This window comes from Oryx dammah, unplaced genomic scaffold (assembly GCF_014754425.2).
Source record: "Oryx dammah isolate SB20612 unplaced genomic scaffold, SCBI_Odam_1.1 HiC_scaffold_25, whole genome shotgun sequence".
Lineage (NCBI taxonomy): Eukaryota > Metazoa > Chordata > Mammalia > Artiodactyla > Bovidae > Oryx > Oryx dammah.
Genome location: NW_024070209.1, coordinates 94,646,991 through 94,672,852, shown reverse-complemented (window position 1 = coordinate 94,672,852; position 25,862 = coordinate 94,646,991). Strand labels below are relative to the sequence as shown.

The following is a 25,862-nucleotide window of genomic DNA, read 5'->3' as shown; positions in this document are numbered from 1 at the left end:
TTTTATAGTCTCAAAGTACTCCCTCACAAATTACTTATTAATTATAAAGAGAACATCGTAATTGTACAGTAGGTAAAATTGGTAGACACCACCTTAATCAAGTGATTAAGGTAAGCCTCACCAGTAATAGGGCAAATAGACTTGAAGTGCTTCCTAATATGGGGCTTCCGAGGTGGCTTCCAAGGTGGCAGGAATCCACTTGCCAATAGAGGAGATGAAGGAGATGCAGGTTTGAACCCTGGGTGCGGAAGGTCCCATAGAGGAGGGCATGGCAACCCACTCCAGTGTTCTTCCCTGCAGAATCCCATGGACAGAGGAGCCTGGCTGACTGCAGTCCACAGGGTTGCAGAGAGTGGCTGAGCACGCATGCTTCTCAATACGATGTGCTGAGAAAGATACAGTATCAGTGCTGTGGTATCTCTGCCCCAAATGCATAGCCTGGAACTAATCATGAGGAAATATTTGACAAATCAAAGTCCAGGAATGTTTTTCAAAATAAATGACCTGTACTCTTCAAAAATAGTAATGTCATGGAAAACAAAAAAGGCTGGAGACCCGTTCCAGAATTAAGGGAGATTTACATGTGATGTGTTATTCTGGATTGGATCTTGATCTGGAGAAAAATTGCTCTAAGCATCTCCAAATTTGTATAAGATCTGTAGATTAGGTATGAAAAAGTGAAAGAAGTGAAGGTGAAGTTGCTCAGTCATGTCCAGCTCTTTGCGGCCCCATGGACTATAGCCTACCAGGGTCCCATCCTCCATCCATGGGATTTTCTAGAGTACTGGAGTGGGTTGCCATTTCCTTCTCCAGGGGATCTTCCTGACCCAGGAATTGAACCCTGGCCTCCCACATTGTAGGCAGAGGTTTTACTGTCTGAGCCACCAAGGAAGTTCTAGATTAGGTATAATATTATATAATGCTAAAATTCCTGATTTTTCTAATTGTGCTGTGGTTATGTGAATGTTCATATTTAGGGGAAAAGGGGCATCATATCTCACCCTCAAATGTCCAAAACAAAAAGCTCTCTATAGAGAGAATGAGAAAGCAAATGTCACAAAATATGAATAAATGGTGAATCCAGGGGAAAAGTATTTAGGAGTTATTCTTGTAGCTTTTCCATAACTTTGTTATTATTTCAAAGTTAAAAAGTTCAAGAGAAAAAAGAAAAAACGAACCTGTTTGGATTCTTTTCTTTAAAGAAGCTATTTTCCCTCAAGGAACTCATTCATATACTTGCCTGTTGAGCAAGTCTAGACTCTTCCCTAGTATTTCAGTGAACATCCCAATCTTTTAGAAACAAATGTAGATTTGCTTTTGAGTTCCTCATTCCTCAGCCATGTGGTGTGGGTTATGCTTCCTGACCATCAACCCTTCCTGTCCAACTCGTTGACAATGTCCATTGAATACTTTCGCGTTGCACCATCGCTGAATCACCAAGGCTCATCTCTGCACCTGACCAGAGCGGGAGTATAGGGTGGGATCTTGTGAAACTGAAAGACTAAAATATCTGATTGCCTTTAGGGGAATAGCAAGGACTGAGAAGGAATGAGGAGGAACCTCAATGGCCTCCTGTGGGATAAGGGTCCTCATACATGCCTGGATCCTGGACTAGAAATCTCTGGATACAGCAGTGCCTGGAAGCCTCCACCCTGTGTCTGGCTGCCAAAATTTGTCTTGGAATGGGCGATCAGGAAAAGAGGGCCGTGTAAATTCCCCTCTGCAGGAGTGACGCAGAACTAATCCCATCAGTGTGGTTAGGGGTGAGCAGGTGACCGCTTTGCTAAACTGCACTTCAGGGTTCATTGGAAGTTTACCAGCTCCCTCCGGTTTGTTAAACTCACTGTTGGCAAATGCAGTGAAATCTCTGGCTGCCCCTCTGATCTCAACCTGATCTTGTGAGTCTGGGCACAGGGTTTGGGGTTTGACTTTCCAAGCTGCCTTGGATACTCACATCTCAACCGTTGAAGGCCTGTAGGTTGATGGGGCTTCTGGTTGGGATATTTGGAAGTGAGTGGCTATGGGTGGGGCTGGGAAAGTGAACGGAGGCCTTGAAAGTCACCCCTGGGATCCTTAGAGCAATGGGAGGAGCCATGGGACAGTGACAGGTAATAGGGTGAAATGGTCAGCTTTTCATTTTAGAAAATTCACTCTAGCAACTGAAGTTGAAGATCAGAGGGTGGGAAGAGACAACAAGCGCATAGATCAATGTAGAAGCTGTTACACAAATCCAGGCAAAAATAGTGAGGAGTTTTATTTAGACCTTGTTCCATAACAGAGACAGCAAACACAGCATATATCTCACCAGCCAGACTTCTTATTCTCATGGCAAACCCTGCTAACCCTTCACTGTCCTCCCTCGCCCTGGGCCAGGTGGGCAGCTCCCATCGATGACTACTGCCAGTCAATCCAAGTGGGCTCACTGGATGAAAGAAATGTGCCCTCCCCACTCTTCTGTTAGAGAAGGCAAGGAAGACAATCAGTTTTGAGGATATGCTTGCATTTGTTGACAACTCATGAGATCAGACCTAGAGTGACACCCCAAGTCAGTCTTTGAGGTCCTTCATGGTGCACCGTGCTTCGCCCTGCCATATACCCTCTGTATTACCACTTAGTGCTTTTGCATGTCCATTAGCTCATTTCAACCTCGAAACATTCCTGGTTGTGAAGACCGAGGTTGTCACTCCCATTTTAAAGATGAGGAAATTGAGAACAGAGATTTCAGGTAGAGTGCCCATGTTCTGCAGGTGGTAGGTGGTAGGTGGCAAATTGAGATTCAAATCAAGGGCTGTCTGGCCCCTGCAGCCCTGGGTCCTTCCACTAGAAGCTTGTTGCAGCTGCAGCAGCTGTTCAAGTCCATCAAGGCCTCGTGCAAAAAAGCCAGGCCAAGTTGGGATGGGACATTTTGGTAACAGTGACTTTCCCTGTCAATAAAATCCCTGGCTTAAAGAAACCTGGGAAACTTGTCTTTGGAATCACCCTATCTAATCTGCTCTGTGTTGAGCCATGGAGAAGGGGGGCCCTGGCCCCTGGGTGGGGGCAGGGGGATCGCTGAGGGGGTGCTGCACAGATGGTGAGGGGCGGAGGCCTCTTGCCATGGGAGAGAATAAAGTTTCTGTCCTTGCACAGTTGGAATGAGGGCCCCAGAGCCAAGCAGCCAGGGCCAGGGCAGGGCAGCCAACCTTTGGCACGTGAAATGGCACCCTGAGCTCATGGCAGATAATTCTCGGTAATAATTCATACCCCCTGGCAGGCACGCATCCTGAAAGCCCTGTCTGTTCTGCCTCACAGAGTCCCTGTTGGAATGTAGGGGCTCGAGGGACTGGCCCCAGATGTGGGCAGAGTTCAGACCAGACTCGGTGGGTAGGGTAGCGTCTGGGCACTGCCTGGGGCCGAGGGTGTCTTTGTGCTCTGTGCCCTAGGAACCCCACCCCCACTCATAGTCGCCCCGTTGGGGAGAAATGGCCCACACGCCAGGCTAAGGCCTGCTCCCTCTGCTGTTCTTCTGGGGCAGCCAGGAGGAGGGTGCTTTCATAGGTGCAGCCTGGCATCTGATAGATCCACCCCATCACTCCTGGGGTGCCCCTTCTGAGCAATGGGAGAGTGAAGGGCAAGGGGGCCCCCAACCCCCATGGCACGATCTTCTGGGCAGGTCTCAGTCCTCGCCCCAAGGGACCATTGTCTGGGTGGCACCTGGGCACCAGCAGTGATTCTGATGGGGCTGGATTTTTTTTCTCAAAGCTTTTTATGTATGTATATATTTATATTTATTTGGCTGTGCCAGCTCTTATTTGGGTCATGCAGGATCTTCGAAGATCTTTTAGCTGTGGCATGTAGAATCTCATTCCCTGGCCAAGGATCGAACCCAGGCCCCTGCATTGGTAGCACAGAGTCTTAGCCACTGGACCACCAGAGAAGTCCTGGGAGCTGGGTGCGAGAACCCCCGGTATGGTGTTTTGAGAGGGTGGTGCTGCAGCTCGGTCCTCATGGCTGTGTGACCTTGAACAATTTACACAGCAGTTGGTGCCCCAGTCTCCTCATCTGTGAAGCGTGGACAGCAAAAGTACCTATTCTGTGGGGTCACTGGGAGAATTCAATGAGATGATGCTGTAGACTCGGCAACTGAGCCTGGCATGGAGCACACACCCAGACGGTGTAGTTCCTATAGACAGCTATTGTTATTTCTTCCTTCCCCACTCAGTGAAGGGGAAATTCTAGGGCTTGAAGCCCTAGTGAAAAATCTAGAGGGCAGGAGAAGGTCATCCCTTTTGAGGAGAGCATCAAAAAGGCACCAGAGGAAGCTCTTCACTCTCTGACCGGGAGGTAGGCTGGGAGGTGTTGGCACCTCCCTGGCTCCAGGATCAGCCCCCACTCCTTGGTAAGGCACAGGGAGCCCCTAAAGACTCTTGGTTCTCAAAGCACCAAGAACACCATGTGGATGTGTCTACGAAAGGCTTCCGTACCTCTCAGCAGGTTCCCAAGGGGAGGAGTGAGACCTGCTCAGCTTGGTGCCCCCAAGGCTGGCACACAAGCATCAATCACATTGGATACCCCACAGCTCTCTGCTGGAAGAGCTGGCAGATCCTCTGAACAGGGAATTAACTGGTCACAATGCTAACAGGAGTTACTGCCTCCTGAATGCCCACGGTGTACTGGGCATCATGCTCAGGGTTTATAAAACTGCACAAGACTTGTCACTCGTTTTCTGGTGTGTGATGCTATCAGGCAAGCTGGTAAGGGTCAGAGATAAGTCAGTCTGGCCCCCAAGCCCCCCAAGCTCTATAGTCTCTGGCTTCTGTGGGCCACTGAGCTGCCCTGAACACTGAACTGGGGTTCAGAGCGGCGCGTCTGGCATGTGAGAGTGTTGTTGCCACAGACAACAGAAACAGCACAGCTTTCTTTACTGGCCAAGTGTCTGGCTGCAGACCAGGGTGGAGGGTTTAGGCAGGCATTTTTTCCCTGAAGATGGGTTTTCTCATTTTCATAGAACTTCAGGATGGAGAGAATTACTGGAAATATCCCATCTGCTCTCCAACCTTAATGATCTGAGATTACACTCTAGAGATTCCTTCCTGGAACCTGACTCTAGGTTCTGAGACAGATCACTCAGTTATTTGCAGACATTTGTTGGGGTCTCCTGGGTGCTGATCAACAAGAAGAGAGGAAGTTCTGCTTTCATAGAACTCAGACTCCAGGGATAGGAGACAGGCCTGAAGAAGGAAAACTAATAAATGCCTGCTAGTGAAGATACAAGGAAGTTTGTGATGGGGACAACTTTAGACTCAGCATTGAGGGACAGTGCCCCTGGGGAAGCTGAGGCTTGAATGACAGAGGGAGGCAGCCATGCACAGGTGCAGGGACCACTGTCCTGGGCAGAGTAATGCAAAGCTGATGCAAAGTTGGGGGAGGATGGGGCGGAGAACAGATGGGACTGGTGCTGGTGAGGGGCCAGAGTGGGAGGTCATGGTCCAGATTACCTAAAACCTAGCCATGTTTGGCTTGCTTGAGATTAGGATCAGCCCCAGTGGGGTCTGAGTGGTGACAGGGACGTGTCCCCATCAGCCTCTGCCGCGGCAGGAGTGGCACTGTTCTTCTGACTTGTCTGTCCTGTGGGGACTGGGCTGAACAAGTGCATGTATATGTGTGTTTGGGAAGCCAGTCTAAATCCAAGTCACCCATCGGTGGTTTGACTGCTCCTTGGAGGTACCTAAGGCACCATGTAAAGGCCCATTAAATCACATGGGAGAAGCTTTTCTTTTTCAATCTCATCCCTCTGATTACATCAAGGACATGTCCACATTCTGTTCATTTGCCCTTTACATCCCCTGAACATTTGCTAACCTTCCTTTTTACACAAAGACCTTGGGCCTGCTTCACAGGCATGGTGTCCAGCAAGACTGCGTGTTCTCAGCATCGCATTCTGATCACCCTGTGTTTGTGGTCACTGGCTATCTTTTACTATTGTAAGAAAGTTCATCTCTAAAAAAAATTTTTAAGATTTTTTTTGTTTTCATTTTTGCTAACAGCTTATAAAGCTTCCCTTTGAAATAAAATTAGTAAAAAGAATGAAATGATTGAAAAAAGAAATAATAAAGCATACTGAAGATGGTAAAGAGAAATGTGACAAAAGTCACATGAATGACTAAAGTTTGAGAAACATCACTCAGTGATGCTCAAGGGCCCCCTCCCCGATTCCACAATACTGTCTTTTTCCCAGGAAAACATTTCTTTCTGTTCTTACCTTCCCTTCAGCCCCATGTCCCCTGATCTGGGATTCTCTCTCTCTGCAGCTAAAGGTGGGGCTGCAAGGTGATGTCTGTACCTTTGGGAATGGCTTGCTTCTCCTCTACCCTGGGAGGGGCCTGGTTTTCAGTCTGACTTGGGTTCTTCTGCCCTAGTTCATTTTCCAGATCAGTTTCCAGTAACAAGGCTAATTCTCATAACAAACTAAGTATTGTTTTAAAGTTATTAAATGTCTGTGTTATGGTAAGGATGTAGATGATAACATTTAATCAAGACTTATAAATCAAACTTTTGATCATGTATTTATTTTGGTACAGTCCACCTTGGTGCAAAAAAAGATACTGTGGCAATTTACAAAAATAGATAAAATACAATATAATAAAGAGATCAGGGTAAAGGCAAAAGCAGAAAGCTAGAATGAGGCCAGAATCCAGTAGAAGACTCAGTACAATGACTGTTAAAAATAATCTCAAGTTTGACTTTAAGCTTCCCAGTAGCCAAAGCAAAGAAAAAAACTGACTGGTTACAAAATTCTTAACAACAGTTAGTTTTGGGCTTTGGTGTAAAAACAGACCTGGTTCAACTCTTGACTATACTTCTTGTTAGATTCGTGACCCTGAGCAGGTTGTTTAACCTTTTTGAACTTGAGGTTCATCCCCTGTAATGGGGAAAGTAATGCCAACCGTGGGGTTCCTGGGTGGATTAGTGATACTGTAAGTAAAGGTGCCTTCTAGCTCTAGGAGGGTACTGCTTGGGCCCTCAGTTGCCCTGTGTCCTCACTAAACTGCAAGTCTTCAGCCATAAAAAGGAGTTGACATCTGTCCCCTCTAACAGTCCCTACCCTGCCCAAATGTGAAGCCTGTGAGAAGCAAGCTGGATTCGAACCTAGGACTTCCCAACCTTTCCTTACCCAGGGCTCCCTGACAACCATCCTGGGCTGTGTCCTCCTGTCACCAGAGTGGTTTCCAATGTTGTCAAGGAGGAAAAGATGCTTTAGAACAACCGGCTTTCAGAAGCCCTCAAGTCATTCCCAAGAAGCCCCATCCCACCCCCTGAGCCTTACTTTTAGGTCTGCCTCCCAAGGCAGAGGCCTCCTTCTTTTCTCCCCAGACAGAGCAAATTAAATAGTAAGGCCTAGAACTCGCTCATGAGCAATCAAAGGTAGCAGTCAAAGCCCCTTCCTGTCTCGTGTTGTTCAGAAATACCAGACGGCTTCCTTTGCCTTCACAGCTGAGGTCGGCAGGGCAAGCTGGCTCTCTCCTTTAAGTACCTGCTGTCAAATGTAGTAAATCCCACAACTAAAGCTCTTCCCTGCCTCCCATCACTGATAGGACAAAATCCAATCGTCTTAGAGTTTTCTTTCCTCTCCTTTATGCTCGACTTCGTTCCAAACGTAATTGGAGGGAGTTGCTCTTTGGTTTGGCATTCAAGGCTCTTTATGAGCGGGCCCCAACCTCCTTCTTGGGTCTCCTGCTGCTACTGCTGCTAAGTCGCTTCAGTCGTGTCTGACTCTGTGCGACCCCATAGACGGCAGCCCACCAGGCTCCGCCGTCCCTGGGATTCTCCAGGCAAGAACACTGGAGTGGGTTGCCATTTCCTTCTCCATGCATGAAAGTGAAAAGTGAAAGTGAAGTCTCTGAGTTGTGTCCAACTCTCAGCGACCCCATGGACTGCAGCCCACCAGGCTCCTCCATCCATGGGATTTTCCAGGCAAGAGTACTGGAGTGGAGTGGGGTGCCATCGTCTTCTCCTATGAAGATACAATTCATGGCTTGGCTACACTGGTCTAAAAGAAACGAGCACTATTCTGGAGCTGCTGCAAGAGAGATATACAATTGACAAAAAACATGTACTCACCAGCCGTGAAAACCTGACTCTGCTACAGAGTAAACTACTTGCTTGGGTAAGTCCCTTCACCTCAGTTTTCGCATCTGTAAAATGGGCACACACAGAGTATATACCTTCCACTGTTGTGAAGATGCACATGCCTTTCTTAGCCCACTGTTGATGTTCATGTTATATTACCTGATTTGGAAACCTGGCTTTCCACTTAACTGCCTCCACTTAACTTCTCTGGGCACCAGTCTGACTATCTGTAAAATGAGGAAAATAACTGTACCTACAATGTAACCCACCTACAAGGACCTGAAAGCAGAAGGGGATCAGTGAGTGTTTAGAGGCTGCAACCAGCATCCTGTCCCCGAGAAAACCGTTTTGCTTGTCTTTTTTCAAAATCAGTCCATTTTAACTTTCCCTTTTCTAAGACTAATGGGAAGAGAGGAGCCTGAACACTTCTCACATGGTTGGGCTGTGATATCACAAAGCACTGAGTCTTCTAAGACCCACACCCAGGACTTGCAGCCCCCAAAGAGTCTGTATGCTCAGCCCTTGGAGTTCCACTGGGTGGGGGCGCCTGGATGAGTCCGCTACTATGAGTCAGGCCTGGCTCGGCCGGGCGTCATCATTCCCCTTTATTTTGGGGGTGAGTTACAGCTTAAACAAAATAACGTCACCTGACAATGTCTGAAAGAAGTGTATTCTGCACAAAATGCATTTCCTTACACTCCAGGGTTTGCAGCTGAATTTCCCGACGTGGCAGCTGGGTGTTCATACACACAGACACCTGGGAGCGGGCATGGGGACTGAATGAGAGCAGCAGGGTCCGGGGTTGCATCAAGATCAGCTGTAAAGACCCTTTAGACGTGTTAGTATGGCTTGGGTGCCAGGGGGTCTACAGCCTAGCTGCCTCCAAGCCTGTAGGATAAAGGATTTGGACAAAGCCCTTCTGGAAGGAGGTTGGCTGTGTCCCGTTCCCGGAGTGGCCCTATGCCCTTTCTCCTTTGTTGAAGCAAGGAGTCAGGCTGAGAACTTCTTCCAGCTCTAAAAATGTTGTTCAAAGCAGATAGGGACAGACCTGAAGGTCTGATCCCCTGGGTTGCCTGGGACTGAGGCTCAGGGGAGCCCACCTGTGCATTTTCAGCCCCAAGTTGGACTCTGGGCACCCTGGCCTCAATATCTCTGAAGCCAGGAAAAGCCTGACCCACAGACCCCTTTCTCCTTCCCTCCTAGCTTCCACCCCCTGGCTCTTCCCTGCCACCAGAAGGTCCAAAACCTCCTCTGTGCTGGCTGCCCAGATCTCAGCCTCCCCGCCGTCTCCCAGGCCAGCTCACCTAAAGACCAGGTTAGGACTGCCAAGGAAAAGGAAACCTGTTTCATCCTGGTACTGCCCAGCCTCAGGCTTAGGGTCTTGCTCACGGCAGACCTGGAGTATCCCTGAGTGTACATAGGTTGTGGGTTAAAAAGTCCAAAGAGAAAGGACAAGGTGGACCCCGGCCCAAAGGCTCTGGGAGGTAGTGGGGAGAGGTCCCACAGCCTGGGTACGTGGCTGGAGCCAGCACTCCTGGGTGGAGAGGGAGCCCCAGGGCCTGGCCCAGTTCCCCACTCTGGTAGAGTTGCGGTGGCAGGCAGCTGCCTGCAGCCTTCTCAGCTGCTGCCTCAGAAACAAATGACGGCACTGATGAAGAATAAGAGAAAATAAAAATGAGTACAGAAGGAGGGGGTCTTGGAAGGGGGGCTGGTATTTTTTTCTTGGGGTGTGGTTTCTGTTCAGTGGCTGGGTGACTGTGGAGGTTTGGAATGCGGTCAGACAGCGGGTGGGGATGGGGGGCTGGCCAAAGGCAAGGAGCAAGGACACTAGCCAAAGGGCCCAAAGCCCCAGGGCCACCAGCAGCTCAGTCAGAACAGGGCCCTGGGATGGCAAGCAGAGCTGGCCTCCACCCAGCACTAGTGTGTTGGTCCCAAAGGTTTCGAGTAGCCCCTGGGAAGGGAGACAGACTTGAGAGGACAAGAAAAACCAGGAGAGAAGGGAGAGGGTTGGAGGTAGGGGAGAGCATGGTCAGGTCTTACTTGTAAAGTGGGCTAGCCTGATCCAGACTGAGGCCTCAGTCTTCTCATCTGTTAAATGGGCTTAACTGCCTCTACCTCCAAGGGTGTCAAGATTAAGCAGGTTAGTGCATGTGAAGCTCTTGACAATATTCTGCAGGTGGAAGCGATTATTACTCCACTGGGTGCTAAGGAAGGTTGATCCTTCCTAAGCCCTCTGCCTAGCACCTAGCCCTGGGCCTGGCCCCCAGTAAATATTTGCTGAGGGAGTCCCTTGCAGGAGTCGCTGTGGGGAGCCCCCATGCCCATGGCCACTCCTCTCCTGTGACCCCAGGTCCCCACTCAGATCACGAAGTGGAGGGTGTAGGTGAGCTGGTGGCCGTTGTCCCAGGCGTACAGCACCCGCTCCTTGGGGTTGTAGTCGATCTGGGTGGTGTAGGCGTGCTCATTGAGGAAGGGCAGCTGCAGGCGGGCATCAGTGCCCGTGTGCGTGTCGAAGGCGTAGGCCACGTGGCCCTCCCGCTGGTTGTACGTGTCCACGGCGTACAGGATGCCGCACACCAGGAAGCAGTTCCCGTAGGAGTTCCGCCGCAGCCGCGTCTTCCACGTGGTCTCGCGCTGCACTGACAGGTCGCCGGGGTCCAGGCGGCTCAGCACGATCACCTCGGACTGGGCCTCGTCGCGGTCATCCACGGCGGGGTAGATGACCCACAGGCCACTCTCGTCCACGGCGAAGTCGATGTCTGAGTGGCCGCGCCACTTCCAGGGCGTGGTGTCCTCATACACCACATCCGGCAGCAGCGCCCAGGAGGCCACGAAGCGCTGCCGCAGGTCATACTTGATGATGTTCTTGGTGAAGGCGCGGTTGTAGTAGAAGGCGCCCTGGTACACCACGTGGCCCGTGCCGATCCAGTTGTAGGGCAGCTTGTACATATTACTCCAGCGGCCTGCGTGCAGGGGGCGGATGGTCACACCAGAGCCTCTGGGAAAAACCCTCAGCTCATCCCAGGGACCAGCAAGCAATGGAAACGCAGTGAGCTGTGGGCCTGGGGCTGGGTCAGTTATCTCCCCCGTCAAGACATTACCCCATGTGCCAGGGAGTAAATGGGGGCTCAGAGGATTCAAGGTGACCAGTTGTGGACCAGCATAGGCCAGGCTGATACCAGGGCATTTGCCCATGCCCTTCTTGCTGCCTAGACTGCCATTTCCCATCCTGTCTGCCTGGGGACTGCCTCAGCATCACACCCTCCAGGAAGTCTTCCCTGGTCTCCCGGCTGGGCTCCCACAGCCCCAAGGCCTCCCTCTAGCACTATATCCAAGTTGTGTCTTGAAGCTTTCGCCACACACATCAGATCGTGCGTTTCTGGAGGGCAGGTCATGTCTAACTGACCCTGTCCCCCCATCATGTTCCAGATGTGATAACAAAATTTCTGTCCTTCCCTGTCCAGACCTGAAGCTCCTGTAAGGCCTGGGGCTCTGCTAACCTGTAAGACAGGGTGATAACCCCCGACCTCGAGGAGTTATGGAGATAACCATGAGTTGATACACATAGGTGATTAGCACATAATAAGCACTCAGCAAGTGCTGCAAACAAGAGGACGTGGTCTTGCCCTCATTAGTGTCATTTACTGTCAAGGGTAACAGTACTCAGTTTCCACTTAGGGGGTGCCCCCAGACTCCCCTTCTTGGGGTGGCTGACCATTCAGAGCTGGCCAGGCTGGGGAAGCCTGGAGCACAGAATATCACAAGGCAAACAAGGGCCATGTCTCCAGGGGAACCCTCCCTAGGCTCCCCAGACCTGCCCCTCCCCATCTCGGGGGTCCCTCACCTTGCTTGAAGTTTTCCAAGTTGCGGAATTCCACCAGGCTGTTTCCATAGTAGTAATTGGTGACATAGATCCTGTCATCCCTGGCAGCGGGGTCCTTCATCCAGGCTCCCTCATGGCGCCCATAGCTGTGGTGTCTCACAGGGGGGTCCACGGCCCGGAGGGTGCCCTCACAGCTCGCCTCTCTGCCTGTGGGGAGCGAGGGGTGCAGCATTTGGTACGCACAGGCCCCGAGCCAAAGCCACAGTCCTGGGAACATTATCTGAATCTTTCTTAAATCCCCTCTGAGGTTTTGTTTGTAGCCTTATTATTATTATTTTTTCTTTCTTCATAATCAAAGCAATGTCTCCTCATTGTAGAAAACAGAATATTCAGAAAAGGAAAAGGTAGAAAATAAAAATCATTCAAACTTCTGTTATTCAAAGAAATTTTTAAACATGTTGTATTTCCTTCCTTTTCTTATTTTCTCTGCATGTACAGTCATGCAGAAATACTTAAAAAGCACCATCATTCTTCTGAATATACAGTTTTATGTATCCTGTTTTTTCCCTCCACTGAGCAATCTCTCACATCATTAAATGGCCTTTTAATGATGTGATTTCAAGGTTCCACCAGACCGCCAGACAGCTGTGCCACTGAATTAATTTAACCAGTCCCCTCAGTGTTGACTTAGAGATTATTTTCAGTTTTCTGACATTAGAAATAGACCACAAGCAAACCAGTTAAGCTGTAGCTGCTGTCCACATATCTGACGGATCCCTTAGGAAAAGATTCCTAGAAGTGGAATGCACATGGACCAAAGTAGGGAATGGTTTTAAGGCTTGTTATCACAGGCAGCCAAGATGCCCTCTAGAAGGATGGGCTCCATGACTTAATTAGGAAGATTTCTACCTAAGACATAAGCCGAAACTACAAACATGGACATAAAAAGCAGGGCCAGAGACTGGACGGAAGAAATCCGGAAGTAAAAATAGTTGCTGGATTTGACGATGGGATTCTAGGTGATGTTTTAAGAAGAATTTGTTGAGAACACTATCTGTTTCCCTGTAAATGTGGTCAGGCTTTTCCTACAAAGATCAGATAGCCAACATTTTAGACTTTCCAGACCACATATTTCTGTTCCATATTTTTTTTTAAACAACCCTTAAAATATGTAAAAACTATTCTTAGCTCAAGGGCTGTACAAAAGCAGGCTGCAGGTTGTATTTGGCCTACGGGCAGTAGTTTGCTGACCCCTGTGAGGCTTACTCACCTTGACTGGGGACTTCTGGGCGTGGGGGTGGCTCAGTGGGCAGGGGACTGGTGGTGGGGGTAGGGGTGGGGGTGGGATCCAAGGCAGCGGTGCCAGGGGCCAGATCCGCTCCCTCAGGGGCCTGGGGCGCAGCCTCCTCATGCTCTGCTGAGTTGGGCTCGGGTGGCCGGCCCTCCACCCTGGGCGGCAGCTGCTCCAGCCAGGAAGTGCCCTTGAGGGCGTTGTCTATGGAGAGAAGACCCCATGTTCACATCCGAGCAGCACCCACCATTCCCCGGGATCCTCCCCAGGCCCATCGGGCTGCCAGCGCTTGGGCCACGGGGGAGAGAAGGGGGTGGCCCCTGAGGAGTGAAAAGCCTTGCAAAGTGGGAAGTAGGGAGGGCTTCCTGGTCAGCAGACTGGCTGTAAGCCCCTCAGGTGAGTGGTCTCAGTCAAGTCCCCTGCCTCAGTGGGCCTCAGCTTCCCCTTTTGTGAAATGAGAGTCGTGAGGTCTACCACATCAAGCTGCTGTATCGATTAGAGAAAAATGTATATGAGACGTTTGCACAGATCCTGGCAAGTATGAGGTGTCAGACCTGAGACCCCTTTCCCTCCTAAATAAACACTTTGTACCAGTGTTTTCATTTCCTGGATCTAATCTCCGGAGGCAGAAAGCCCTGCTCCCATATTACAGATGTTGTCTTTGTCTGGACCCACCCTCTAGTCTCTCTCATCCGGGATTTGACATTGCAGGTAGGGCAGGCCAGGCGTGGCCAGCTTCCCATCCCCTCTGGACCCCAGGTCTCTGTCCCCTTGTTCATCTCCTAACTCCCACCTCTCAGCTTGCTTGCCCTCCCTCCTTCTTCCATCCCTGCTGGCATGGGCTGTGCTGACTGGAACTTCTTCAGCTCCATAGAACTGGTTGGGGCCCTCTCTGGTCATGACCCGCGCTCCCCTGGGTTGGAATGGCTGGGGTCAGGGAAATGGTTGGAATGGGCAGGGAAAGCAGTAAGACTCCGTGGCACAGAGCAGGGGACGAAAATTCTTTAGCTTCTGGGCTCCAGTCCCACTAACTTGCTGTAAAACCTGGAGGTGGTCACTTCACCTCTCTGAACTCGTTTCCTCTCCCGGATCAACTGCGACAGCACGTGTGCAAGGATTCAAAGCTGTGATACCAGAGACAAAGGACCTGCGCTGTCATTACTGTGGTGGCCGGGCCTCCAGAGATGTACTGAGGCTCATGTGACTTCCACCTGTCTCTTCCTGCTGGGTTTCCCCTTTGCACAGGGTGTAGCCAGGCCCCACTGGGGAGCAGCCCCTGGAGTCTCTAGGGAATGAAGGTACACTCTCTGGTCAGCGGGCCTCAGTGGGGCCCAACCTTGGCACCCAGCCAGGGCAGGGCTTGTTCCCACAGGCCTCACTGGCAGAGTCAGATGCCTGCAGCTGTTCATGGGCAGGGCCCCGGCCAGGGGTCAGAGGCTCTACACGGTGGCCAGGCTGAACTGGCAGGACTCAGAGCTGACAGCTGGCACCAGGAGCTGGGAGAAGAGGCCCCTGAGATCTGAGAGACCAAAAATTGAGGGGCTCTTGGGAGACTGGTCCCTCACAGTTCCACTCCTGGCCCTCTTGGGCATGGGCTAAGCAGAAAGCCTCAGTGGAGGAGGTGATCAGCAGGACCCAGGAAGGGGAAGCAGGGTAGGGACACCTCTCAGGGACATCAGAGGAGAGCAGGCATCTGGGGAGGAGCTCAGAGGGAGGATCAGAACCACACCAGTGGGGATGGCCCAGAAATCTGGGAACTCTTGGAACTTTTGTCTCTTGTTTTTTGATTAATTATTTCGTTGCACTTCACCATGATCTGGTAGGGAGCTGTAAGAAAGAGACCAGAGTCTGGGGGCTCTTCTTTGGGAGAAAAAGAGTGGAACGTGCTGGAGAGGCCATTCTCTCCAATGCCAATCTGGGCATGGGAGGTGCTGCAGAGGCCCCGGGGCACTTCCCAGAACATGGCCTGGCCCCTGCGCTCTCCCGCCCCACCAGGGGCAGCCGCTTAGTTATGAGTGTGCTTTCCCCACTAGACTATGAGCTTCGTGTTAGGCAGACTGTCTGGAAGATACAGCACACACACAGTGAACTTTCAGCAAATCTTTCAAGGAAGGAGGAAAAGTCCAGTGAGAGTGGGGATAGCTAGAGATACTGCAGGGGTGCTTTGCGTTGATTTTATCATTTCATCCCCACCCAACAACCCCAGGAGGGGGATTATCCCATTGTGTGGATGAGCAAAGGGCACCAACAGGTAAACCATAGAGGTGAGGTCTGGGGTAGTTTACAGAAGAGATCCTGGGTCCCTGTAGGTTTCCTCCTCCCCAAGGTTCCCATCTTCCTCCAACTCACCAGCCATGGCCTCGGTCATGTCCTTCCTGCCTGCCTTGTAGTAGGTGATGCCTCGGATCACAGCCTGCTGCTGGGCCAGGGCCCGGGGCTTGGCTGTGGGCTGGGGGAATCTGCCTTTGCCCTCCTTCTTCAGCCTCTCCACCTTCAGCAGCTTCTCCTTAGGAGGTTTCAAGACGTCCTTGTCGACAAAGCTCTTCTGCACGCTGCCATATTTGTTGTTTTCTTTGCCTTTCCTTCCAGCTGTGTCCTGGGGAAGAAGGGGAGTCTCAGACTTGGAGGGTGGTAGAAGGGATGTTTCAGGGGGCCAGGGAGGCTCAGCATTTGGGGGCTGGTAGTGGTCAGGTGGCTCCAGGCCCTGTGTCCCAGGAGCTCCTGAATTCACAGCTCTCCTCCCATCGTGGTGACATCCATGACCAGGGTGTGCCTCGGTTTCCCTACTCAGCTCTCTAGCTCCCTGGTAGGCTTGAAGCCCAGCCTAATAGGTTAGATCCTGTTCCACTTACCAATTATTGTTCACTCTGCCTGGGGGGTAGACTGCAATGGTCAGCTCCCCGGGGAGGTCAGCTTCCCATCCGTCTCTCTCACTCATTGGTCTTTGTGTGTGAGCAGGGAGAGGTTCTCAGGCCCTCCTGACCAATTCATCTCAGTGTGCCTGGAATTTTCCCAGTTAGCGCTGAAAGTCCCATATCCTGGGAAACCCTTCAGTCCTGGGCAGACTGGGATGGTTGGTCACCAGGGCATTGACCTTAGGGCATGCTGTTTCTAACATTTTAAGAATTTTGTTATTTTGGCTTCCTTTTAAACGCCTCTGATGCTGGCTTGGCACGCGAACACTGCGCCTATGATATTACCCATTGTTAGGCAGGATCTCCAGGAGATACAGCAAGGACAGTATCTAGACTTTTTGTGCCACTGCCCCAACAGGACTCATTCCAGCTCTGGAGCTGGCACGGAATGAGCAGGAAGCCAGCTCTGGGCCGAGGCACCAGGCTTCCTCCCTGCTTTATCAGCATCTATGTGGTCCTTGCTGCAGACACAGATGGTCCCATCATCAAAATGTCGGCACGGGAGGCTGAGCGGTGGAGGGGAAGAGCGTGGGCTTGGCCGTCACACAGGCCCGGGTTCCATCAAGGCCACCTTCTCCGAGTGACCCTGCTCCATGTGTCCGCGTCTGCCAGACCGGCAACGAGCACCCGTCCTTGTAGGTCGTTGGGGGCTTCACCGAGACTATGTCTGTGAAGAAGTCAGCTGCCTTCTTACCCCACTCACTGGAAAACAAGCCCACTGTGGGAGCGGTGGGGGCTGTGTCCTGCACGTGGCGACTGGTCAAAGGAGTGAATGGAAGTAAAGTCTAGTCTGTGCTCCATCTGCCAAGGCACACATCCTGGTGTGTGTTGGTCACAGGAAGGAGCCTTTGGATAATTTATCCATACAAAGAGGACCCTTTTTTTTTTGTTTTTTAACTTGTTTTGGTTGCCCTGGGTCTTCATTGCTGTGCAAGGACTTAGCAGTTGCTGTCCTCGAGCTTAGTTGCAGTATATGGGATCTTAGTTCCCCAGCCAGGGATGGAACCTGAGACCACTGCACTGGGAGCTCAGAGTCTTATCCACTGGACCAGCAGGAGGTCCCTCCCCCTTCTAATTTATCTGACCAGTGGGAGAGTCTTTTCTGTAATCTGTCTGGCTAGAGGAGGGCGTTTTTCAAATTTGCCCAAAGGTGTGTTCTATGTCATGGATGGCTCTGCCTGATGACAAAAGCAGTGCCTTTGCTCGCTTTGGGAGCTGAGTTTGAAGATGGAAGGCTGGGTGTTTGCTGCAGGAGTTCTCCACCCTATCAACTGGTTGCATGAAGAAGTGGCATTAGTTGGCTCGGGTCCCGGAGGCATTGCGGCATTGCCCACATATACCCCCTGCCCGCCCCCCTCCCCCACCCCCCGCAGCAGAACTGATGCAGCCAGGGGCCCAGCCACAGCAGATGAGGTTACAAGTGGTGGTGCTGCAGGTGACCTGGTTCCCCCGGGACCAGGCAGGGAGGGGCATCTCTGCAACCTTGTCCCCGCTAGACTGGAACCAGGAGCGAGAATACTGCCAAACGCCTGGCTCAGGAGCCCCATTGTCTGCTCCCAGCTTACTGCGCAGCAGGCACCCCCTCGCCCGCCCCCACCCTGCCAGGGACTCTCCCACTGGGCCAACCCTCAGCCCCAACCCACAACCCCACCCCATGACCCAGCTGGCCTTTGGGGCCATGGTCCCCGCAGGCTGCGCTCCCAGCCCACCCACCTCTGGTCCCATCACCAGAGCCTGGTCTCACCTGAGCCTTGCTGCCGGCGCCAGGGGCCGGGGCGGCGGCAGGCGCCGTGGCCGCGTCCTTCTGCAGCAGCTGGAGGCCCAGGCTGGAGAGCTCCTTCTTGATGCTCATCATGATGGCTGAGTGGTTCTCGTAGTGCCTCAGCTGCTCGCTGAAGTGGCGCATGCTCTCCCTCACCACCTCGTTCTCCCGGCTCAGGTTGGCCTTGATGCTCTGTGGGGGTGGGACTCGAGGTCTTCCCAGTCTCTGGGCTGTCTCCCACCCTGGGGCACACCCCAGCTTCCGCCATCAGGGTTTGCCAACCCAGTCTCCCAAACCAGGGCCCAGGGGAATGGGTGGGGCGGCACCCAAGAGCAGTGGTGAAATAAAGCATGTTGCCTGAGACCCTGTGGTTATTAATTTTAATTTAAAAACTGCATGAATGAACAAATAGAAAATATGTTCATAGTACTAAATTAAAGGATACAAATGGATAGAAAATCTCTGGTTCCCATCCACCTGTTTCTGGGTTAATTGTGATGGCGTTCTTTCTTTCTCCTTTTGTTTTTCTTGGCCATGCTGCATGGCTTGCGGGATCTGACTTCAGACACTGAACCCCATCAGACACGGAACCCTGGTGAGGATCGAAGCCCTTGGCAGTGAAAGCTCAGCTTCCTAACCACTGGACTGCGAGGGAATTCCTCTTCTTCCTCCCTCCCTCCTTTCTTCTCTTTCTTCCTTCGTTTCCACTTTGCTTTCTCCCTTGAGTCTGTTTTGGGAACTCTTGCACATCTCTGTATATAGTGCTCCTTACACCCTCTACTTCCTGGTGGGTCAGATGGTAAAGTGTCTGCCTACAATGCGGGAGACCCAGGTTCAATCCCTGGGTTGGGAAGATCTCCTGGAGAAGGAAATGGCAACCCACTCCAGTATTCTTGCCTGGAAAATCCCATGGACAGAGGATCCTGGTAGACTACAGTCCATGGGGTCGCAAAGAGTCGGACACAACTGAGCGACTTCACCTTCCACACCTTCTACTGACCACACGGTTGGCCACTGTCTGGATGGACCAATGTACTTAGCTAGTCCCTTATGGATCCACCTTTTAAGTTTTAAGTTGCTACCCATCTTTTGTTACTTTAAAATTACCTAGTAATACATAAATATCCCCTTTTCATAAAATAAACATAAACTCATTGGGGTTTTGCTACGGCCTCTGATCTCTTTCTTGTCTCCAAGTCTCCAACTTTTCTCCTGGGTCTTGTCAGCTCCACCCACAGCACTAACCCCCATCTTTATCCCTACTCTGCTTCTCCTGCCTTGCCTCGTTGTCTCCCTCCTGCTGCGGACATTGCCTGGCTTTAGCAGCCCCTAGCTCCACAGGCTTCCCTGGTTTCTCAGATGGCAAAAAATCTGCCTGCAATGCAGGAGACCCAGGTTCCATCCCTGGCTTGGGAAGATTCCCCTGGAGAAGGGAATGGCAAACCTACTCCTGTATTCTTGCCTTGAGAATTCCATGGACAGAGGAGCCTGGTGGGCTACACAAAGAGTTGGACATGACTGAGCGACTAACATACACACACAGCCCCACTCCCACCTGGATCACAGGGAAGACAGAAGGCAAACCATGTGAGGCAGCTTTCTCAACCTCAGCACTACCGACATTTGTGTGTTGTGGGACTGTCCTGCATTGTAGGACGTTTAGCAGCATTCCAACCACTGCCTACTAGAACCAACAGCATCCGCCACCCACTTCCCCCAAATTATGACAACCAGAAATGGCTCCAGATACACCAGCTGTCCCCTGGGGAGCAAAATCACGCAGGGCTCAGAACCACTGGCATAAGGGAAGAAAGCAGAGGGAAGCTGGGACTCCAAAGGGCTGCCTGACTCCTGTGATGTTTTTCCCTTAGGCAGAGGGAGCCAGCTCCTGAGGCTGTTCTCTCTGTCTCCTCCCAGTGTTAGCAAAAAAACTTCTTTTGTTTTCCACAGCTATCACTTAGTGAACAGAAGCAAAGCAAAGATAATGCAAAACAGAAGATAATTTAAAAATCATTTCTTCGTGGCTGCGGAAATCATTGTCTGGCTCCTCCAGATTGCCTGGCTCGCAGTTACGCGAAGTGAGTTAACATTTCCTAAGATTACAAGAGGAAAGGAAGGTCAAAGCAGAACTGTAGAACCAACAACAGGAAGACCTGGCACGCACTATGCACAGGAAACCCTGGGCACAGGAGAAATTCAACAACTGTTATTATCTTTCTCCCGTGCTGGCACAAAAGAGATACTAATCAAATAATCTTCGAATAGTTAAGTGACCCTGGACTTTGGGGTTCGTAGGGGTTTATGGGGCTTTCCAGGTGGCGCTAGTGGTAAAGAACCCGGGTTCATGCCTGGGTGGGGAAGATCCCCTGGAGAAGGAAATGGCAACCCACACCAGTATTCTTGCCTGGAGAGTCCCATGGACAGAGGAGCCTGGCAGGCTATAGTCCATAGGGTTGCAAAGCTTTGGACATGACTGAAGTGACTTAGCACGCATGCACACAAGGGGTTAATCTCCCCTTGTGGGGCACAGGATGCCCAGGTGCCCCCTCCTGCTGGAAAGGAAGCCGGGAAAGGAAGCCCCTCACACCCCTGCTGGCAGCTGCATAGCCCCATGCTCTCAGCAGCCCAGCACGGACCGGATGCCGGAAACAGGCGGAGGCCAGGCTGTGCCAGCAGAGACGCAGACCTCAAGCCTGTACCTCCACGCTCGCTCAGCTCTGTCCCTGTCCTCAGGGGACGGTGTCAGCCACCCACCCAGCCCTCCGGCACATTTGCGCTGAGCAGGAGAAGACAGTTAGCACCTCGGTCTCCACGGTAGGTGGGTCCTTGAACAGCCATACTGCCTTGGGCCTGGCCCCAGGAGGCTTGGCCAGCCCTTCACAACACTCACCCCAGACTTGTGCCCTGGTCTTGGTGAACTGAGGGTGGCCACAGGTTCCAGCCCCCTCCACACCCCTTTCACACAACCAGCAGGCACCTCAGTTTATCCACCCAGCCCTCCTGTGGGCCCTCGAGGCCCAGTCGGATTTCCTCCTCAAAGGCGGAACCCTGTGGCCTGCATCTCCTTGTCCCAGCTCCCTCCTGGAATCCATCTTCTAACAGCCACCAAGGTCCAGACAGAACTGCCCAGGCAGCAGCCTGGCCACTGGCTTGAGCCCTGCCCTTACCTCTTCCAATGTGTTCATCTGGGAAGCCACCTTGTGGACGTAGGCATGCACTTTCATGAGGTCCATGCTGTACAAGGTGCCCTCCAGGAGATCCACCATGGACTGCAGCTGCCGGGGAAGGGTGAGAGTTAGGGAAAAGGCATAGCATGCGGCAGGACGAGAAGTAACAGGTAGAACTGGACATGGAACAATGAACTGGCTCAAAATTGGGAAAAGTACGTCAAGGCTGTATATTGTCACCCTGCTTATTTAACTTGTATGCAGAGGACATCATGAGAAACGCTGGGCTGGATGAAGCACAAGCTGGAATCAAGATTGCAGGGAGAAATATCAATAACCTCAGATATGTAGCTGATGACAGAAAGCGAAGAGGAACTATAGAGCCTCTTGATGAAGGTGAAAGAGGAGAGTGAAAAAACTGGCTTAAAACTTAACATTCAGAAAACTAAGATCATGGCATCTGGTCCCATCATGTCATGGCAAATAGATGGGGAAAAAATGGAAACAGTAACAGACTTTATTTTCTTGGGTTCCAAAATCACTGTGGATGGTGACTGCAGCCATAAAATTAAAAGATGCTTGCTCCTTGAAAGAAAAGCTATGACCAATCTAGACAACATATTAAAAAGCAGAGATATTTTATCACTTTGCTGCAAAGGTCTGTATAGTCAAAGCTATGGTTTTTCCAGTAGTCATGTATGGATGTGAGAGTTGGACCATAAAGAAATCTGAGTGCCAAAGAATTGATGCTTTTGAATTGTGGTGCTGGAGAAGACTCTTGAGAGTCCCTTGGACTGCAAGGAGATCCAACCAGTCCATCCTAAAGGAAATCAACCCTGAATATTCATTGGAAGGACTGATGCTGAGGCTGAAGCTCCAATACTTTGGCCACCTGATGCGAATAGCCGACTCATGGAAAAGACCCTGATGCTGGGAAAGATTGAAGGCAGGAGGAGAAGGGAACGACAGACGATTAGATGGTTGGATGACATCACTGACTCGATGGACATGAGTTTGAGCAAGTTCCAGGAGATGATGGACAGAGAAGCCTGGTGTGCTGCAGTTTATGGGGTCACAAAGAGTTGGACACAACTAAGCATATTCCACATATGGCAGGCACTGTGTCGGGGCCTGAATGAACCACTTCACTTAATCCATAACAACCCTGAGGACAGTGGAGCAGTGGACACCGAAGGAGCTCATCCACACCCCCTGGATCCCTGCTTCTGTTTCTCGTGCCCAACCCTGGCTTCCACGTGCCTACCTTTTAACAGCCTGTATCTGTGACTCTCTTCAAAGAGCCACTTTGCCCCTCAAAGTGTTTGGGAGTGTGTGTCCCCCTGGGGTAGTCTGCAGGCAAGGGCTGACTGGTGTGGACATCTAGAAGTCAGCATCCTAGCCCAGCAGGACAAGTGAGCTGCCACTCATACTCCAGCGTCCCCTGCAGCTGGGGCTGGCACATGGCCTGAAACCATGCCCCTACTGGGCTCCTTTCCTTCCCCCTCCCTCTCCAGCCCTCCTGCTGCTTCATCTGCTTCAGTATCAGTACCTCCTGGGAGCCCTTTCATAATAAGTCATCCGCACGTAAGAGTCTGCTTCTGGGCACCCGACCTATGATAAGGTTTGGAGGTCTTTTATCTCGGTGGTGCAGATCGGGAAGCTGCGGCTTAGAGAGGTGAAGCCAAGGCCTCCGGCTAAATGGTGGAGCCAGAAGCAGAGCCCAGATTGGTATAAACCCAAACCTCTTTCCCATCATGCTTTACTGTGCCTGTCTGGGTTCAGATGGGGAAACTGAGGCCAAGAGATGGGGAGGGGCTTGCACAACCAGTCAGTAGCAGATGCCGCGTCTCCCTCGCCCAGTTCACGGCTCTCACCTCAGCTGCCCAACTCCATCCCCTCTCTGTCACACCTCATCAGGACCTGATCCTTCCCTCCAGATGGCCAGGATGCCAGTGAGACTGTCAGGGAAACCTTGGCACAAAGGACAAGTTGGGAAATCAGCTTTCCCTCGCCTCTAGTGGGCAGTTCCTCCAGTCCACCCCCTGTATGCATTCTCAGGGCCTGAGCAGGCCGGCGCTCCTGTTTGGCCTTGGCCAGCTGTTTCCAACAGTTTTACTCCCACTCTCCCAGGAGTGTTCAAGCTGTTTTAAGCCAGACAGTTCTTCTCCGAGCAGACTCTGATCTCGAAAACAGAAAAAGGGGGACTCTGGTGGAAGTAGGGAAAGGGCCCTGAGCCTCCTCTGCTTCCCCACAACCTTGTTCAGCCTTGGAAGGGTTGCATGGTACCCCCAGGGCTCTGTGGAGTTCAGTTTCAGAACTGTGCAGTTTCAGAACTAGACGCTCCTGGGTCTCAGCTTCTCTCTGGGAGGCAGGCAGCAGGGGTATGGTGCACAGCAGTACTGTCTGGACAGGGCTCAGCTCAGATGGGTGCATAGCAAGGGCTTCATGAATATCAGTGATGAGTACCATTCCAGGAGGCTAAATGGGACCTCCCAGCTTCATTTCTGTTGCCTTCAAGGCCACCAAAACTGGCTTCCCGAAGCACAGCTTTGACCGTGGGTCTCTCCCCTGCCAGATGGCTCACTGTGGCTCCCCACTGCCCAGGTGGGGCTTCTAATCTCCTAAGCCTGGCACTCAAGGTCGCTTCGATCTGCCCCTGCCATCTTCTTTGGCCTCAGCAAATGTTCAGTCTGGCCCAGGCATTAAGGACAGTGATGACAATACAGACACGAGCTTCTATGATCCTTCATAGGCTGCCAAGGAGTACAGAGTGACACAGAGGTGTCTGAATCAGGAAACACAGATGGAAACACACACAGGTGCCCAGGTCATTAACGGCGGGGCACTGACCTTGTCTGGGAGTGGGTGTGAGTTGGTAAAGTCTGCCAGGAGGAAGTTTGAACTGAACTCTGAAGGAGAAGCACAAATTGAGCAATGATGGCTGGAGACAGACATTCCAGGCCAAGGGAACAGCTCGTGCAAAGAGCTGAAGGTGTGAAGACACATGGCGTGTTTGAGCCGAGCTACTCAAAGTGTGGTCTGCAGACCAGCACCATTCCCAGTCCAAGCTGCTCATTACCAGTCTGTGATTAAATAATTATGCAAAGCGAGAGTAGACTTTCATAAAATTTCAGAGCCGTTCGACAGAGAAATTTTATATCTGTGGACTCTACTAATACAACATTGGACTTGTATTTAATGTTTTTGTTTATATTCCATTTCATTTTTCTAACAACTAATTTTGTAGTATTTTAAAAAATATTGACACTTGACAGATTTTTAAAGAACTGGTCTTTCCCCACATATAGTTTGAGAAGCATGATATGGAACTGACCGGTGGCTAGTAAGGCTGAGACAGACAAAGGCGAGGAGGCACCCTGGGTCATACCCACTCTACTTACTCTCACCTAGCCCGTCTTCACTGCTGCTCTGCCTGAGGGACTCCTACACATACCGCAATGCCCAGTTCTAATGTTACCTCCTCCTCAGGACTACCACGGTCCCTGGGATGGCACTTAGTCTGGTACTGACTACCTAGCCATTATTGGGATCAGGAGCTATGTCCCCACAGGACTGGGATTTCTCAAGGGTGGGGCCACATCTAGTTCATGTCCAGAAGGAAAGGGAGTGAAGAGGTGAGAAACACTGCTCCTTTGTGCAGCCAACCTCCCCAAGAAAGGGGATCTAGAGTCCCATTCTTCCTTGGAGCCATGCTACTAAGGTCAAGTAACAGCTGCAGTTCTTAGCTTGAGCGGAAGGGTTGGGGTAGAGACAAGGGGCGGGTATAGGTGGGTATGCTCTGTCGTCCTCCACAGGGGCTTCTCCTGACCTCTCCTCCTGGGGTAGTGGGGGCACCCACGGAGGAAGGCGGAGCCACACCAAACAGGAGTGGCCTCAGCCCTGTCCTGCACTGCTTCTGTCCATGGCTCCTCTTGGGGCTGTCTGGGTGCCTCTCAGGCCCTCACTTTTGCTCCTAAGGTGTCAAGGAGGCAGAGTATCTTCTCTGGGCTCTTCCTACAATCCCACCTGTTGGGTTAATCCCACCACTGCCCCACTCTAGTCCTCTAAGGCTGAATAAAAAATCCCATGGCTGCTGTGCACTAAAAGGCCTAAGGGATAGCTCCGGGCTAAGAGAAGTGCCCAGTGACCTCTCCACTGTGCAAGGGGACACAGCAGAGAATTCTTGGGTTCAAATCTTAGTGCTGCCAATTTCTTGCTCTGTGATCTTAGGCAAGTCACAGTTCCTCTCTGGGCCTCAGATTCGCCCCCCAAGTAAAGCTGGGAACATAAGTTCCCTCTCCAAAGGGTTGTAGCAAGGATTAAACCAGCTAGCCTTTAGAAAAAGGTTTTGTCTATCCTCATGTTCAGTATGCTTACAGTTGGGTTACTGAGAAGTGGATATGAGCAAACGTTGGATTTGTCCCTGTGCCTGAAGACTGGCCTCTGGCTTCTGTCCCCGGAGTCCGCCGGGTGCTAGTGGATTTGGGGGACAGTGTGGTCCAGGCACTGCCAAGTTGTCCAGAAGTCACTTGGGGACTTCCCTGATGGTATATTGGATAAGAATTGCTTGTCAATGCAGGGGACACTGGTTCAATCCCTGGTCCAGGAAGATTCCACCTGCCGCAGAGCAACTAAGTCCATGTGCCGCAACTACTGAGCCTGTGCTCTCTAGCCTGCAAGTTGCAGCTACTGAAGCCGGAGCACCTAGAACCTGTGCTCTGCAAGAAGAGAGACCACCACAGTGAGGAGCCCACGCACCGCAACAAACAGCAGGGGGGGGGGGGGGGGGGGGGGG

The 25,862-nt window shown here is 51.5% G+C and overlaps 1 protein-coding gene across 2 annotated transcripts in view; it reads right to left on the bottom strand.

Moving 5' to 3' along the window:
* Positions 1–6,526: 6,526 nt before the first annotated feature.
* Positions 6,527–25,862, bottom strand: part of OLFML2A (olfactomedin like 2A) — a 28,723-nt gene continuing 9,387 nt past the window's right edge. For both annotated transcript variants that reach the window (XM_040225104.1, XM_040225106.1), the window contains exons 3-8: positions 21,068–21,175; positions 17,883–18,092; positions 15,573–15,819; positions 13,203–13,427; positions 11,954–12,139; positions 6,527–11,072 (exon numbers count right to left, since the gene is read on the bottom strand). In XM_040225104.1, the coding sequence (XP_040081038.1) occupies positions 10,468–11,072; positions 11,954–12,139; positions 13,203–13,427; positions 15,573–15,819; positions 17,883–18,092; positions 21,068–21,175 (1,581 nt within the window). In that variant the 3' untranslated portion in view covers positions 6,527–10,467. The remainder of the gene's footprint in view (positions 11,073–11,953; positions 12,140–13,202; positions 13,428–15,572; positions 15,820–17,882; positions 18,093–21,067; positions 21,176–25,862) is intronic.